Source organism: Contarinia nasturtii, unplaced genomic scaffold (assembly GCF_009176525.2).
Source record: "Contarinia nasturtii isolate CC-2019 unplaced genomic scaffold, AAFC_CNas_1.1 Cnas_scaffold_745, whole genome shotgun sequence".
Lineage (NCBI taxonomy): Eukaryota > Metazoa > Arthropoda > Insecta > Diptera > Cecidomyiidae > Contarinia > Contarinia nasturtii.
The window spans coordinates 46-16,882 of record NW_022198093.1 but is presented as its reverse complement, the minus strand read 5'-3'; the positions used below and the strand labels follow the sequence as shown (position 1 = coordinate 16,882).

At 32.9% G+C, this 16,837-nt stretch overlaps 4 protein-coding genes across 5 annotated transcripts; 2 read left to right on the top strand and 2 right to left on the bottom strand.

The window, feature by feature from the left end:
- The first annotated feature begins 216 nt into the window (after positions 1-216).
- On the top strand, positions 217-6,091 carry LOC116341598 (putative uncharacterized protein DDB_G0271606). Of its 2 annotated transcripts, XM_031768760.1 has the most exons (10): positions 217-522; positions 1,753-2,055; positions 2,156-2,692; positions 2,768-3,019; positions 3,142-3,265; positions 3,389-3,493; positions 3,551-3,591; positions 3,693-3,824; positions 5,530-5,781; positions 5,856-6,091. In XM_031768760.1, the coding sequence occupies exons 1-9, from the start codon at positions 493-495 to the stop codon at positions 5,713-5,715; spliced, it is 1,710 nt and encodes a 569-aa protein (XP_031624620.1). In that variant the 5' UTR covers positions 217-492; the 3' UTR covers positions 5,716-5,781; positions 5,856-6,091. The 2 variants fall into 2 exon arrangements, with proteins under 2 accessions (XP_031624620.1, XP_031624619.1); XM_031768759.1 differs by having other exon boundaries at positions 218-522; positions 3,389-3,591; positions 5,856-6,086.
- Positions 6,092-7,464: 1,373 nt separating this feature from the next.
- LOC116341785 (glutamate receptor ionotropic, delta-2-like) lies at positions 7,465-9,564 on the top strand. Its single transcript, XM_031769081.1, has 9 exons — positions 7,465-7,590; positions 7,649-7,802; positions 7,861-8,053; positions 8,187-8,382; positions 8,520-8,618; positions 8,678-8,896; positions 8,966-9,238; positions 9,297-9,350; positions 9,415-9,564. The coding sequence occupies exons 1-9, from the start codon at positions 7,465-7,467 to the stop codon at positions 9,562-9,564; spliced, it is 1,464 nt and encodes a 487-aa protein (XP_031624941.1).
- A 786-nt stretch (positions 9,565-10,350) lies between these two features.
- Positions 10,351-12,638, bottom strand: LOC116341766 (N-acetylgalactosaminyltransferase 6-like). Its single transcript, XM_031769041.1, has 6 exons — positions 12,193-12,638; positions 11,775-12,130; positions 11,424-11,702; positions 11,221-11,363; positions 10,691-11,155; positions 10,351-10,627 (listed from the first exon to the last, which is right to left on the bottom strand). The coding sequence occupies exons 1-6, from the start codon at positions 12,588-12,590 to the stop codon at positions 10,481-10,483; spliced, it is 1,788 nt and encodes a 595-aa protein (XP_031624901.1). The 5' UTR covers positions 12,591-12,638; the 3' UTR covers positions 10,351-10,480.
- Positions 12,639-12,682: 44 nt separating this feature from the next.
- Positions 12,683-16,213, bottom strand: LOC116341765 (N-acetylgalactosaminyltransferase 6-like). The gene is made up of 6 exons (XM_031769040.1): positions 15,650-16,213; positions 15,235-15,590; positions 14,898-15,176; positions 13,650-13,792; positions 13,095-13,568; positions 12,683-13,022 (listed from the first exon to the last, which is right to left on the bottom strand). The coding sequence occupies exons 1-6, from the start codon at positions 16,003-16,005 to the stop codon at positions 12,831-12,833; spliced, it is 1,800 nt and encodes a 599-aa protein (XP_031624900.1). The 5' UTR covers positions 16,006-16,213; the 3' UTR covers positions 12,683-12,830.
- Between the last annotated feature and the right edge of the window lie 624 nt (positions 16,214-16,837).

Here is a 16,837-nt window from a genome sequence, read left to right as displayed (position 1 = left end):
AAAAAAAAATACAGAAGAAAATGTATACCACCCATGAGTTGTTTTGCTGTAGATTTTTGGGCCATATTGCGAAGTAATCGCAGTCGCAAAATTATATTAGTTAAAATGCAAATCACAGCACTGTAATGAACACGATTATCAAATTTTGAGCAAATTCTCGACATTTTTTGCCATTTTTTGTGGTGAATTGAAATGTATTCATTTCTTTTTACGATTTAGGTAAAGAAAAAAGAACAAATTAAGCCAAAAAAAACCTAATAATAGACAAATAACAATAGCCGTGTTATTGCAAATATAGAGAGCACAGATTTGGAGAAATTTCAAGACGAAAAGAAACGGATCCACGAGCGAATATTTTACACAAATTGAAGAGAGACAAACGTTGATCATACAAATCTCTGAATTTTCAAACTGTTTGAAAAAGTTTATTTAAAATTGAAGAAAAAAGAATCAGTGTGATAAATTGAATTTTGAGTGCAAAAAAAGTTCAAAATGGATCCATTGCAAATGCGAAGCAACGAGGTATTTTTGTGGAATATTTTATATTGATTTTTCTTTCTTTCATTTTCCGTTAAAAAAAAAAACAATACATTTTCGTTTTTTGTTGGTCATTCGATAAATTAAAAACGCATTTTGTGCACTCAAAATGTTATTGCAATTGTATCATACCGAATGCACGTTATACTTGTTTTTTTTATGTGCACATATTTTCCATTTGAACGAAAGAATCGAGATCCATGCATTATTCATTCGGCTTGTAATGTGTGAGTCGACAACAGAAGCGTCTCGAACAAAGCGCAATATTCATCCAGCATTACCAAACAAACACTCACAATTCAAATCGATCGATTTTCAAACGTTATAGCGAAATAAATAAAAATCGTAAACTAGGAAAGAAAGTGAAAAAAAACACTACGTATACGGCTAAAAGCGACAAAAATGTGATGGCTCTCTCCCCAGAAATCGATAGGTCTCGTCCGAACGAGTGTTGTACATAACATTCTATATTTGTAATATGTAGTTGGTCTTGATGACATTTCCATGCCGTGTGCCACAAACTACATTGAACCACAATGCGTTCATTGCATCGAACTCGCGTCACACTATCAACTTCGTAATACGCTTTTGAAGAAAATAACCATATAACGTGGTTGAATGAGGAGAAGTAGTTTCTGTCCAAGAAAATAATCATCTATTATGCATACATATATACCAGGGAACGAGTCGAGAATTATGTCATTTTTTTTAATTTTCAGTACATGTCGTTCAGTTCATATTCTCAAACCAGTGCCAACATGAACAACACCACGAAATAGGTTGGGGAAGGCACACAAATGTCATTTGTCATTGGTCGTCACTCTAAAATTGGTCGCTAAAAATAAACATCAAAATATCGATTACAATTCGGGAACGTACTTTGTTTTTCGTCTATTGTTCATTTGTCGTATTGAACCATTTGAGTCATCAGTCATTTAGGGAATCAACCATATTTGTTTAGCTAGAAGAATTGATTCAATCGACAAAACTTTAATAATTAATATATCTTTTCCCATCTTTTATATCCATATATATTTCAAATAAAGGGTAATGATGCGGTAAATTAAATTAAGCGTATATCCAGATATTTTGCGAATTGCCTTGAATTATGATCGAATCTCGCTAATTTTCACAATTTTTTTTTTTTAACAAAACATATATTTGTGGTGATATTTAACATTTTGTTGTCAATTTATCAATATTAAACCTATACAGGAATCGGTGAAGCTGAATCAACAATTGTCGCAGCAGCAATATTCATCATCGTTAAATCAAGCGAATCGAGATCAAGACGCACGGCCACCGTCATCGACAACGATCAATCAAATCACAAGACGACCTTCAGTTGTTTCAACAGATTTGCCAGTTGGACCGCAATCCATTCAACGCACTGACAGTCGAAGCAGTGTCGTTCCACAAGCCGGTCAACAACAGATTCCAATTCAGAGACCTATTCAACAACAACAGCAGCAACCTCAATTTCAGCCAAGGCAAATTTTACAGCAACAACCGCAACAGGTACAACATTGGATTTAATTCCAACTTGAAGTTCAGTGGTTTAATTACGAAACATAATTGCAGACAAAATTATTTAATATTTTTACGATGTAATTTGTAGCAACCATTACAGCAGCAACAGCAACAACAACAATTTCAAGTTCCTCGGCCATTGATAAATCGTGGACCACCCCCTGCACAGCAGCAACAACAACAACAACCTTTGCAACAAGCTCCCGGGCAGCAGCCATATCAGCAAATTAATCGGGCTCCAGTGCCACAGCAACGCCCACCACCACAATTGATTCGTGCGCCAATACAGGCACAACCAGTGAATTCAACCCAGGCAAATTATCAACCAGTGCAAAATCGTCCATCACAACCAGTTGCGACCCAACAACAATATTCGCAACAGCAAAATTTAACACCGTCGGATGGTGGCATTCGATTGAATCAGCCAAATCAGCAATATCGACCACAAATCCAAACACAACCGAGACCAATAAATCCAGCTTATAATCCAAATATCCAAAAATTGCCCATTCATTTGGAAGAACGCACCAAAATGGCAACCGAAGCAGCAAATCCAAATCAACCAAGCTACTTAATTTCGAACACGGATGATGTTGACGACGTCATTGTCCGGCCAATTGGCAACGTAAGTGATTCAAATTTATTGAAGAAGAAAAAAAAATGATCTACTAATGGATTTCATTTATTTAACTTTAATCAGATGAAAATCGATCAATCTGGCGGAAAGGCAGACTATGATCTCAAACAAAACCAACAACAACAACCACAACAACAACAATCAGCAATGAGATCAAGCCCTGATTCGCAAAATCAACGAAATGCATCAAGTGTCTTACAAAACGTGCATGCCGAATCGAATGTTGCACCAAAAGCAACAGGTTTACCAAAACCCATTGTCGCCAAACGATCACCGACAGACGAACAAAAGCAAAACGGTACCAATGGCAAAGCGGTACGTAAACACACATGAATCAAAAGAATTTCGGTTTAATTAATTCAACATAGTCGACGGGTCATGTTCAAATTATCTTTATAATCTAAATTAATTAAAAGCAAACTATTTTTTTCAATTAGGAAGAGGCAAGTGTTCGTGCAACAAGCCGGGCATCTTCGCATAAAAGCCAAGAGGACATCAATCGAAGCTCATCGCGATCCAGGTTGAAACTATTGGAGAAACCTGTTGAACCACCGAAAAAAGGTAATTTTTTGAATGTGACATCTATTTTGTTCTGTTTGAAACATTTAAACTGGTATCGTACACTTAAAAAAAAGTCGAATAAAATAATAACTAGAGTTTATAAAATATGAAATGATTGTATAGTGCCGATGAATAAGATAAGAGTTGGTAACGCTCCACCACCAAAACTGCGGGAAGTGAAGTCGAAAATCGGATCTCTTCAAAATGCAACTCACAAGCCAGGAGGCGGTAATATAAAAATAGAAACCAAAAAACTAGAATACAATGTTCAATCTCGTATTGCAGCTAAGAATGAGAATTATACACCTGGAGGAGGTGATAAAAAGGTAAGGCGTACAAACAATACACCTAACTTGTTACCAACATGTAATCGTACGTGCTCGATTAATCAAAATTTACTCTTCTCGTATTTTATCTATGTTTACAGATTTTAAGTTCAAAATTGCAATGGAGTGCTAAATCTAAAATTGGTTCTCTTGAAAATAAAGATCACAAACCTGGCGGCGGTGACAAAAAGATTTTGAACTTTAAGACCGACTATGGAACTGCAAAGCCAAAGGTTGGTTCTAAAGAAAGCGATATTGCTGAAAAGCAATCATCCGAAGCAAGCGCAAAAGAGTAGTATGTGTACATTAAATGCACTGTGTATGCGTTTGCAATACGGAATTTTTCATTCGTTCTCTTTTTTTTTTATACGTAACATATATTGATTTTTGACATAAAAAAAGACAACAACAAAAAAAAAGATTTAAAAACAATATCACAAAAAACAATGAGAGCAAAAATTACAACAACAACAATAAAAAAAATTAACTTAAACCTTCACGTATATACATACTTGAATTTAGATAAGACGTAGTAAAATATATAGTTCGCGCGTAGATTTTCTATGCACACAACCATTTGTTTTTCTTTCTTAAGTTTTGAATTTTTGAGATGGTCTTTTTGACACCAGTTATTATATCTTTATTATTATCTTTCTTTTCTTATTTGCTATGGCAATTTGCTCTTTACACATAAATATTGCGTCTCATATTATTACGCATTTCATGGAATGATATATAATATCCAATCCAGTAATGATAATATCTTATTTAAAAAAAAATCATCAAGTAAACAACAACAACAACAAATCGTAAATGGCAACCGTATATTGATTGTACTAATTTTATTATTATGAGAGAATCCAAATATTTAATAAAAAAGATGATGTCAAATAAAGTAAAACAAAAAAAAATCTCCTGCACTTTTTTCAAGTCATTGTTGTAGCCAGTTTCTATTCATTATTATAAATGAAAATGCATATAACAAAATAAACTCAATGCATTTTTATTGTTTTTTTGTTTTCGTACCATAATTACATTTTTGAAATATAGAAAATTGAAGTGACTCATTAAGCACCCATAGTTCATTTGGGGTAGATTGATTTGTGGATATACAGCAAAGAGAGGATTTGTGTTTATTAAGTAAAAAATCAAGAAAAGAAACTTTTCCTTGTGCAAGGGATTTTGTTTTGATTTTTTCACACCTTTTGCGAGTATAACTTCCAATAGGTGTTTCCGTGAGCGGAGTTTTCTTCTTTAAACAGTGACTTATTCCCTCTTCATTGTATATCCTATCTAAATACCAATCAATACCGCTTTTGATACCTCAATAGTTGAGAGTCAATACCGCTTTTGATCACCGCAAATAGAAAAATACAACTAAATAAATCGATCGTGCTCGATCATGGTATTATTTTGTCAATGGTAATTGTATAAGCTTTTTTCTGTGGACTAAACATGAAATTACGAATTTAAATGCTTAATTAGTTATCCGCACATGATTGGAGCTTGATGAAAACCACCTTTCAGTAATCTGCATAATTGAGAGAAGAGTATTATTGAAAATAACATTTTTGCTAAATTGGATATAAATTCGATTTGAAAGTGATTTCACCATTTATTTTCATTTGCGCACTCTCTATATAAAAATGAATTTATTATAAAAATAGGTCTCGGTAAGTAATGAAATGCCTTGAATAAATTTGCTTTATTTTCTCACCAGCATAAAACACAACGTTCAAACAAATTTTAATTTTTTGAAAATAATTTTTGATACCAATAATAATTTTGTTACTTTTTTCAATCAAAACAAAAGATTTTTTGAACTTTTGATTTTTAAATCCTGCTTTTTTGAGAGTTTTTTTAAAAGTTTAATTGGTATAATCTCATTCAAATTAATAATGTGGCAAAATTTCTAAATGCTTTTCGCTCGTGTTTTAGTCGGATTGGGACTATGATGTGCGACCATCACTATCGGCATCAATGTCTTTGCCAGCCGAATGTTTGGTAATGTCGGTCACATCGAGATCAACGACCAATTTACGATCATTTCGTTACAACAATGAAAACTCAGCACCGGCCGGTATCATTCGAGCATTTCATCCGCGACCATTTCGACTATATTGAAGATGACACATCTTGCCTCTCCTCCTCTCTATATTTACACACCAACATCAAAAACATAGTTTGACGGTATAGTTTTATCGATTCACTTAGTCATTCGGTGACATTGAATAACCAAACAATCCATTTTCTACTCACTTCAGATGGTATAATTTCCAAGGTCTATATTGATTTGCACATATTTTGGTTTGAATACTTCACAATTTACTTTCGTCGTTACACTTACTTTCTAAGAAATATTCTATAAATGAACATAATAATGAAATTATAAATTGCACATAATAACGCGACTGTTAACTCTATCAACTGATTTTAATTTTTACCCCTTGTTAACATATTTACCTGGTTATTCATTTCGAAATAGTTACAATGAAATGATTTCTTTATCTTTAAAATTAACGAAGAAACAAGCGACCCAATTAGAGAGACGGACGTTAATTGATCGAACATTCATTGAAAAATATGTTAAAATTTTAAGATTATTTATGCGTTGTAATAAATTGTGTGTGTGTTTGAAATTCAATTGGTCTACATTTTCAAAACAAAAACCTAATGAATGCTCGCTTTTAGGTTGGATTCAGGTTGCTGTTTACAGGTTATTTATTGAATGTAAGTAAACCTCTCAATGTGTATGGCAGATTTGCTATTGAGGCTAGCTTACCACAGACAATCAATTTATTCAACGATATATTTCTGTGGATGCCATTTTTTAGGACGAGAATAAAATAAATGAAATTGACATATTTTTAAATGAAATTGGTCAGAATACATTTTTACTTGCACATGTTTTGAATGGTTCGAAAGAGGTAAGTTTTGTTCAATTAAATAGACAAACAAATTTAGGACGCAAATGAAAACATTTATTCTTACATAAAATCTATGCTAAATTGAGAGGCCTCCTTTTAGCATATGAAATTTATAAAATGTTCATAATGGGTTCTCGAAAATTGTATGTCGATAAATTGATGTGAGCAAACATAAAGTGATATTAACTAGGATATTAAGAAATATATTATTAGAATGACTGGCAATTTTTACAATGAAAAATGTACTCGTTGACGTAATGAATTGCAGCTGCACTATTATTACTTTGCATTGAAACTTAAACCCTATAATTGAAAGTCCCTCTAAGCGCAAGTAAACCATATTTTTTCAATTCAGGTTAGATTTTGGTGATACTCGCAACATTTCAATTTGGTGATTTCAAGCCTGATTAAGTAATTTTATAGTGGTTTCCATGAAATGAAACACGTTTATTGAAAAATAAGCTACACCATATAATTTTTATTTTTTGATGCTTTTTTGAAGAAAAAAAAAAACGATAAAAAATCAATTGAATCGATTATAAAACTTTGTTATGGAATTGTACACTTTAATTGGTATGTCAATATTAACTTTCTTTGAACGATTCAATCATAAGTAATCAAATACTTTTTGTCGATGCAATTATAATTGAAATATTCATAAAATGGAAAACATCCAACTATAAAATCTCTCTTACTTCCGTCACATTCTTGCAGTTTGTACAAAATTTTCGGCGTTATCAGCTGGGAAGTGATTTAAAAAATGAATCACTTAATATCAATTTTATTATTGTCAGTAGGCACTCTTCTGGGTCAAATATTTTCGAATGAAATTGAAGTGAAAACAAAGTTTTTAAGTGACATCCTGAAAAATGAGAATGTTCCATCGACACTTATTGTTAAGGCTTCTTGTTGGTCAAAAAGTGAAATGATTGTATTTTCCAAATCTATGGATTCTTTGGTTGAATTTGCTTACGATGATGTTGTTACAAAACAACCATTAGATGATTATTCAAATAAAATTTGGTTCATTGTTGATATGAAATGTGAAAGAAGTATTAATTTTGTGGCAATGGTGAGAGGTCTTTAAATTTTTTTACCGAAAAAAATTATTTATTTTCAAACGATTTCAGAGTGATCGGTGGTTTTATGGGAATCCTTATCGTTGGGTATTTTATGATATCAATCAAGCTCAGATTAGCGAATTAGAGCAACTTCCTTTTCTGACCGATAGCAATATTTTAATTGTTCGCTCCGAAACATCGAGCACTTTTATCTTACAACAGTGTAAATTTCAGTTTGTGATTTTGAATTCTATTACGTAATTATATCCGACATTTTACAGTTTATAAAATTCATGCTAAAGCAAACGAAGTCTATTATGAGTCGTTTGGAACATGGAGCTTTGCAGATGGACTGTTTGACAATAGAACTAATCGAATTTTATCAAAAAGAAGACGGAATTTAAAAGGTCGCATTATTTCGGTGTCAATGGTTCTGACACATAACGACTCCATAAATCATTTAACAGATTATCGGTATTTACATTTCCATAGAGTAATACGGGCTTAAAATAAGTTTCACACTAAAAAGTCTTTGGCCGAAAAATGCCAAATTATTAATATATGTGGCTTTTGTTTCTGTGTTATAACAATATTTTAATGTTTTCAGCGATCGTTTAATTGATTCCCCTTCAAAAGCTGCATATCCCGTTTGTGTGCATTTGGTTGCAGCAATGAATGGTACCGCAAATTTTACTGTTGAAAAAACATGGGGCTATAAAAATCCACAAACGGGTGAATTCGATGGTATGACAGGGCAACTGTTACGAAAAGAGGCTGATATTGGTGGGACAATCATCTATATGGTATTTATATATCCGTAATATAATTTTGTAGAAAATACCAAAAGAAAAACGAAAATTTGAAAGAAAATACGAAACTTGAGAAAAGTTGAAAATATCAGACAAAATTGATCAAAAATGTAAGTAAATCATTTTCGTAGGTGCCAGCCCGAATTCCACAAATGGACTTTATAAGCATGATCGTTGATACGAGAGCAGAGCTTGTGTTTCGTGCCCCGCCCCTCTCATACGCAAGCAATGTACAAGAATTTTTTAAACGATAGTAAAAATATCGACTTAATAAAAAAAATTGTTATAGATATTTTACTACCCTTTCACTGGAACTGTGTGGATAGCAACAGTCACTTTGACTGTGATCGCTTCAATTGTAATATACTTCACGTATATTTTGCCAAGTGAAAGCGAACGCGATCACGTTCGGGATGCTTTTTCAGATGTTATATTACTATCATCTGGTTTAGTTAGTCAAATGGGACTCCATATAAATCCTCGCATTATTTCTGGTCAAATTTCATCGGTAAAATTCATTCTTCACTTTATCAATGTAAATGCTTTGGTGTCTTGAAAATTCATTTTTTTAAAGTAGTTCGTCGCGTTGATGTGCCTGCTTTTCGTCTTTACGTCGTATACAGCGTGTATTGTGGGTTTGTTACAATCAACAACAAAAAGTATATCCACACTCGACGACATTCTAAATTCAGAAATAGAAGTTGCTGTACAAGATGTTCCATATAATAGACATTTTATACCGCTAATGACTGGCGATGCACAAAGAAAAATCTACCAAACAAAAATCGCTCCACCTGGTCAAGAGCCGAAATTTTACAATCTATCTTATGGCATAGATAGAGTACGCGAGGTAACTTTTGAATTTTTATAATTTATCAAAAATTTTAAAGCTTTTTCACTATTGCCAGGGATTCTTTGCATTTTATGTTGAACTCGGTAGTGGCTATGATCGAATCAAACAGGTGCATTTATTAATATATCGCGTATATCACTTATTCACTTGATTTTGATTTTTGATTTGTACAGACATTTCTAGAACATGAGAAATGTGGTCTCATTGAAATTTCATACTCTTACATGGTTAATCCGTGGTTTGCCATTCAGAAACACTCGCCTTTGAAAGAAATCATCAAAGTGAAGTGCGTTAAATTCAGTAGAATTTTCCATTCAAATTGATAATCTAACCAAAAAAAAAAAAATAAGAAAAATATTTTTGTTTCCCAAGTGTGTTTAAGATTCGTGAACACGGGCTACAAACACGGGAAACTTTGAAAGTTTACGACACAAGACCCAAATGTGATTCAAACGCTGGATCATTTGGAAGTGTTCGATTGTCAGAATGTTATGCTGTATTGATGGTGTTCTTTTATGGAGTGGCCGCATCGGTTGTCGTTGGGTTTTGTGAAATTCTTTGGAAATATCAAAAAAATATTTTGGCGAGCAAAAACAGAGTTCATATCCATGACTCAACAGAAGAATAACAACTTTATATCGTTAACTACCAAAAATAGTGGACTTTTGAAAAAATTAATCAATCTTTAGTGTTATTGCAAAAATTAGAAATGCACAATAAATTGATTTTTGCTTCATACTCAAATTAAACAAACAATAGCAATTAGAAAAGATAGTAGCAATGATGATTTTTTTAGCAGCAATTAGAAATAATAATATTGTACCTACAAAATTTCAGTTGTTTGACAAAACGGTTAATATTGCCCCCGAAAATGTAGATTATATTCTACATTTACAGAAAACCTTTCAAAGTCAACATGCAATAAACGTAACACAGAAACTGAAATTTCCAGATACATATATGGTTGATATTATCGAATACAAAAATCTTTTCAACGGTATTTTTGTTTGAGATTCAATTTGACATTTATAAGGATTGCTTGAATTGAATGTTTTATTGGCGAAAATGGATACAAATTAAAATAGTTCTAAATAAATGATCTTTCACAATAAGCTTGATTAATAAATATTTTTTATTTAGTTTATTAAATTCATCGAACTGATTAAAAACAGAAAGTTATTAAATTGCTGATTATAATCGGAAAATAATCAGTGAAATCACATTGAAGAAGAAAGCTAATTAAACAAAAGTTGCAGTGCGATTTAAATTTCCAAATTCCCACATTTGGTTCTGATTATTTTGTTTGCATTGAGTCAAAACTACTTGATTGTTTGCACCTACGTCTAAGCAGTGACCATTAGCTTGATTTATTATCCATTTGTGGTTCTGAAATTGATAAACATCTATTATATTCGTTTCAAAATAACAAATGAACGTTGCAAACATTACAATATCGTATATCCAGCGCATTTCCTGTCCACGCGAACATGAAACAATCCAAACGGAATTTGTTTGTTTTTTAATCCAACAGCGAGGCTCAAACCGAACACGGATCTCATGATTCAATGTCAAACTAAAAGTTTGTGTCAACTGCGGATAAGAGATATTTGCTGCACAATAGTACAAACCAAGTGGAGCATCTGTCGATTTGCTCATGGTGTCAGCACACAAATTCGTTCCTAAATTTTTAATGCCACCATAAGCAAAGCTTGGTTCATCCACTGGGAATGTCTCAATCAAATCGAATGCGACATTCGTCAAAAACCATTTGAATGGTTTACATTGTAAACGTTTTCGCAACGCTTTCTGTTTGCTAATATCGCCGATGTTGAGGTCATTATAAAGGTTTGGCTGTCTACTATACAATATCTCTTTGTATTCGTCCATCCAAACTTCAGCAACTCGCTTGTAATTCTAAAATCCCAATCAATTATTTGAATGAGTGTGTGTATGTGTAAAGAGTCAAGATCTATACATACTGTAGACACAAAATCGTACTTAATGTGCAAATTTACAGATATCGGTCTATATCTATAAATATGACCAACCCGTGAACAAGCCGTCTCAAGCATTCTTCCGCCGCATTGCCAAATTTTAAAGCTCAACTCAAACTGTTCGCCTCCTACAATATTGGATGTAATAAATGTTAGAAAGTATTAAAAATTCTCAAATTTCAATTTACCATATGTATTTAATCCTTCATCGTACCCTTCAAGCTCCCAGAAAAACGAAGCCGTAATAACAAACAGTCCGCCAGCCATGACAGGCGTAGCAAATGGTTTGGTTATATTTAAAGCCGCTGATGGAAGTAATGGTATTAATTTATATTTAAGATTCCAATCGAACACAGCTCGACTGGCATAAGTGTATTTATGTAACTGACGACGATACTCATATGTATCGTGCGCAATTACATCGATGGTCGGTAGCATAACTGTTCTATAGTCTCCGATCATTGCATCTGGAAAATGGAGAAATTATACTTTATATTTATACTTGACGTTGAAATTTTAAATAGCAGTAATTTGCAAACCCAGTAATGGTGGTAGCCAATTGTGATAGACTTCACAATGTGAATCAAGAAATACTAAATGTTCACTCTTCGCCACTTTGGCACCCTCCATTCGCGCTTTTATCAAACCACTTCGCTCTTTCAATCGAACTATTTTAACGATCGGCATGTAACCTTCAACGTATTCCTTTAAATCACTACCCAAATCTGCAATTGTACTTGCATCGTCTACCAATACAATTTCGTTCAGAAGTTTGGCCGGTGTACGATTCCAAACACTGTAACACGTTCGAAGAAGTGTACTCAAATGCTCATTATGAAATATAACAATTACACTGACGCTGTCCAAATTGGCTGAATACTTTTCGTGTACGCAACTGAAATAGAATATTTTGGTTGTTGCTTGTATTGTTTACAGTAATAGAAAATGTTCACATACTCTTTTGGTCGCAAATCTTTCAGTGAGCGATTCAATGCAATTTTATCACTTAAATATCCATTATAACCATGAGTATTGTTGATTTCCTTCGTGTATGATGGATAAAACCGTAAAAATTCTCCTTCACCATGCTCACCAATTCCAACCCGTAATTCGTCTTCCTCTATTTGTTGCCAATCATGCCAATCGATTTTTATACTTTCTTTTCCATAGATATGAACGTTGAAAGCGATAATGATACTCTTCAAATTAAGGAATACGACAAATAATATAGCGAGAATAATGAAAAATAGAATTCCACTCAGGTCATGTCTATATTTGGAAAGTTTTCTTTTCAAATGCGAAAATTTCTTCTTCACATTTCGGAAATTGAAAGAAATCAATCGCAATAAAAACATGATCACATACGAAATTATTCACTCAAATACTTCATCGAAACTGATCTCCGTCGGCGATGTGATGAGCGTAAAAAAAATCCAAGCCACAAATGTATTTGTAAAGGTTAAGTAACTCAGATGAAATTTGTACAGATGGTTTTATTTGCGTCACGCGAAACGATTTCAGGTAAATATAGAACAGATAACCCCATTTCAATCATTCTACATACTTAAGAAAATATTTTTATGGTATCTGAACAATTAAAATAATATATATTCGGTGTCGTCGTTCCAGTTATACTTATGAATATTTTCATATGCGGTACGATTTATATTTCCAAATTCCCACTTTAAATTTGGATTAATTGGATTACATTTACTTAAAACTAATTGTTTATTATCAATAATGTCAAGACAAAATCCTTTCTCTTTATTAATTATCCATTTATGTTCCTAGAAATAAAAAGCAGAAAATTGCAAACTGATATTTTTTTAAAAAATTGAATCAATACAAAAAATACCTACCAAATCGTATCGCCAAATGTAACCTTTGGATGTCATACCTTGGTGGCATGGCTCAAGCCAAATCGTTTCTGTATCATGTATCGACCAACAGTATTTCTCGAAGCGTAAGCGGATATTGTAGTCCAGTGTCAAACTAAATGATTGTTCTGGGTGTGGAAAGGAAATATTTTGCGCACATGCATACAAACCAAGTGGTGCTCGCCAATTTTTGCCCAATGTATCAATACATAAATTTACTCCCAAGTTCTTGATTCCACCATATGCAAAGCTTGGTTCATTGATTGGAAAATGATGCAACAAATCAAATGCAATGTTTTCCATATACCATTTAAATGATTTGCATTCAAGCCGTTTACGTAGTGCTTTCTGTTCACTAATATCACCAACATCAACATTTAAATATTCAACTGGACGTCGATTATAAATATGATATTTGTATTCATCCATCCATACCTCTGCGACTCTTTTGTAGTTCTATGTAAAATCGTTAAAATTATAAGAAAATAAAATCGTAGCATACAAAATATATAGCGAATTTTTTGAATGTTCACCTACTCTATGAATAAAATCATAATGCAAATGTGTATTAACGTTCTTTTTCCGGGAACGGTAGATGTGCGCTATCCGTGAACATGCTGTTTCAAGCATTTTGCCGTGACATTGCCAAATTTTGAAGCTTAATTCATATTGTTCACCTCCTATATTTTTAATTATTATTAAATTTCAAGTGATTATTTATTTGAATAACTGATGTAGTATAAAAATCTGTTTTTCTAAATATAGACACTTGAATCAGCGGATTTTAAACGCAACTTGGCATCATTTTATTTGAATAGATCATACTATAACTAATTGTTTGCTTTTCTAGTTCTCTTTTGTGTAAGATTTAGTATGGAAAGTACATACATGTAGCACACAAGATACATTAATTAACTACTATCGACTGATATTGAGTTAAGAAATTCACGGTTACAACGAACTATTCAGTTATAAATAAATCTCAAGCCTGAGACGTACACAAGAAGCTTTGAATAGTTTTTGAAATTTATTTATGATTGAATAGTCCGTTGTAAGTTACAACTTGTAACCGTGAATTTCTTAAGAATAATAATAAACAGACGTATGATTTCGATGGTAATATTAGTATTACCGGCAGGTGGTATTTTGAAAAAATCGTGAAAATGTCCTTTTTCGGTTTTTGATCACCGAAATTATTTTTAAAAAATTACATATTCGGAATCTAGGCATCGCGTAGATAGTGTTGAAAAGTCTTAAACTTGAAATTTATCGAATGGTTTAGGTTTTATTATTTTGTTTGTATAGTCGTTTCCAAAAAGATCTGTGTTGTCAAACTAATACAATGCATTTCGGAACGCATTTCCATTCAAAAGTACACAAGGCTCCTTAGTTAAACGTGTCAATTTGGTTTGAATTTTGTTGAGGGTATGTTGTTTGTTCAAAATTTTGACAGTTCGCTGTAACAGATCTTATTGAAAACGACTATACCTTCTTTTAAATTGTTTGAAATTAATTTCAAAGAATGGTGAAACAAAGCAAACTAATTTCTCATCTTTTTAAAATTGCCGATATATATATATATATATATATGAATTCTCTAGAATAAATACAGCGTATGATACGGTCGCACAACATAGGTTGTTTTTACATACATTTTTTGCTGTATTTTGTATGACGGTGTTTCGCTTTGAAATGCGACCTTTTCATACGCTGTTTTTATTCTATAGCAATCATATGTACTTTTCCTTATTGCATTATTTGACGAAGTTCCGAAACAAAACTTACCGTACGTATCGAGTCCGCTATCATATGCACCAAGCTCCCAAAAAAATTTGTTGTGTATTGCAAACAAACCACCGGCCATAACGGGATTTTCAAATGGTTTTGAGGGATAATTTTCGCTTGTTGGCAACAACGGCAACAGTTTGTAGTCAAAATTCCAATTAAATACACCACGACCGGCCCACACACTTTGAAAACTTCGGCGATATTGTTCAAATGTGTCACTCGAGACAAAATCGATGGTTGGACACACCACCGTTCTATAATCATTTTCCATTGCGTCTGAAAAATGCATGTTGACAGTGTTCAACGAACAAATTTAATGACATAAATAACATACCCAATAATGGTGGCAACCAATTATGGTATGCTTCACAATGCGCATCAAGAAACACTAATATTTCACCCTTTGCGACTTTTGCACCAAATGTGCGTGCTTTCATTAATCCACTCCGTTTATTGAGTCTTACGACCTTTATTATTGGCATATTTCTTTCAACGTATTCATTTAAATCTTTACTAAATCCGGCCATTGTACTAGCATCGTCAACCAAAATAATTTCTTCTAACAGTGAATTTGGTGATCGTTTCCAAACGCTGTAACATGTTCGCAGTAGAGTATTCAAGTGCTCATTATGGAAAATTATTATCACACTAACGCTGGGCAACACAGCCAAGTACTTCTGTGTAATGCACCTGATATGAAAAAAGTAAAAAAGCTATCGAAAAATACACATCATCAAAAATTTACTTACGCGGGTGGTCTCAAATCCTTCAAAGACCGATTTAATGCAATTTTATCGCTTAAATAACCATTGTACCCGAAAGTGTCATTGATATCTTGCGAGTAAGAGGGATAAGAAGAGAGATACGCCGGATCTCCATGTTCACCAAGTCCATTACGTGCTTTTTCCTCTTCAATTAGTGTCCAGTCATGCCAATCGATTCTCTCAAATTCATTTACCGATTGTCGTTTTTTTACTATGTTCATGAAATTATAATTATGAACAATTCCAAGTACAAATGAAAACAACATTATTGCCAAAATAAAATGAAACACTTTTATTCGTGTTGTCATTGACACTTTGTAATAGTAACTAAAACTCTTCATGTTGTCTCTCTAGTTGTATGACGTTACTAAATTGACTATAATAGCAAAAAATGATCATCCATAGAGATGTTTTCAGAGATATATTATGGCATAAACACACCGAAATTATGTCACATAAGAGACTGTATAAAATGCAAGACGTGCTACATCAAGCTAGCACCACTACGACTATGGAACTCTCGTCAGTTGTTTGCAACCAAACAAAGTCTTGCAAAAGTCTTTTCACTAGTTGACGGCAACTTAGTATAGATTACACTGAATTCGGTTGTGGCGCTAATTGTGTGACAATTTCGGCAATTTTTTTTTTACTAGTTTTGTTTTCTGACCATATACCATTACCGTTATACATTTTGAGAAAGAAAAACACAGGTGTATTTGTTTGCTTCAAATATATTGTGACTGTAAAATGTTTTTTTTTAAATGCACAGAACATACTTTGTTGGCAAAATGGTTTTTGGTAGTTTTTTTAATCGAATGGTAACCAAATTAACTTTTTGGCCTCCCAAAAAAAGTAAAAAACTCCAAAAAAAAGAACAAAAGCCTTCAAAAAAATAGGGAAGGTATCACTCTCTTAGACAGCACTCTCTCTGGCTTCTCAGTATCTCCACTCATTTGCACAACTTTCAATCTTGACTTTTAGTACGTAGAATTGGCTTGACCTTCATATAAATACCTCCTTTCGAACTAATGATTTCAAATCACATGCCCCTCTGCCAAATCGACAATTTTCAATATTTTTTCAAACTCTCGAATGTTTTGAGTTCTTAGAGAGCACTCTCACTGGCTTCTCAGTGTCTCCACTCATTTGCACAACTTTCAATCTTGACTTTTG

What these genes read in the sequence shown, in the direction of transcription:
- LOC116341785 (XM_031769081.1), top strand. Translation starts at nt 7,465, where the DNA reads ATGGATTCTTTGGTTGAATTTGCTTACGATGATGTTGTTACAAAACAA. An exon ending in CACTTTTATCTTACAACAGT is followed by an intron (nt 7,803 to 7,860) that starts GTAAATTTCAGT and finishes GACATTTTACAG; the next exon opens with TTTATAAAATTCATGCTAAA. An exon ending in AATCATTTAACAGATTATCG is followed by an intron (nt 8,054 to 8,186) that starts GTATTTACATTT and finishes TAATGTTTTCAG; the next exon opens with CGATCGTTTAATTGATTCCC.
- LOC116341766 (XM_031769041.1), bottom strand. Translation starts at nt 12,590, where the DNA reads ATGTTTTTATTGCGATTGATTTCTTTCAATTTCCGAAATGTGAAGAAG. An exon ending in TTGGCTACCACCATTACTGG is followed by an intron (nt 11,703 to 11,774) that starts GTTTGCAAATTA and finishes TCCATTTTCCAG; the next exon opens with ATGCAATGATCGGAGACTAT. An exon ending in AGTACGATTTTGTGTCTACA is followed by an intron (nt 11,156 to 11,220) that starts GTATGTATAGAT and finishes TTGGGATTTTAG; the next exon opens with AATTACAAGCGAGTTGCTGA.
- LOC116341598 (XM_031768759.1), top strand. Translation starts at nt 493, where the DNA reads ATGGATCCATTGCAAATGCGAAGCAACGAG. An exon ending in TACAGCAACAACCGCAACAG is followed by an intron (nt 2,056 to 2,155) that starts GTACAACATTGG and finishes TGTAATTTGTAG; the next exon opens with CAACCATTACAGCAGCAACA. An exon ending in TGTTGAACCACCGAAAAAAG is followed by an intron (nt 3,266 to 3,388) that starts GTAATTTTTTGA and finishes ATGATTGTATAG; the next exon opens with TGCCGATGAATAAGATAAGA.
- LOC116341765 (XM_031769040.1), bottom strand. Translation starts at nt 16,005, where the DNA reads ATGAAGAGTTTTAGTTACTATTACAAAGTGTCAATGACAACACGAATA. An exon ending in AAGGATTTGAGACCACCCGC is followed by an intron (nt 15,591 to 15,649) that starts GTAAGTAAATTT and finishes TTTTCATATCAG; the next exon opens with GTGCATTACACAGAAGTACT. An exon ending in TAGCGGACTCGATACGTACG is followed by an intron (nt 13,793 to 14,897) that starts GTAAGTTTTGTT and finishes TTAAAAATATAG; the next exon opens with GAGGTGAACAATATGAATTA.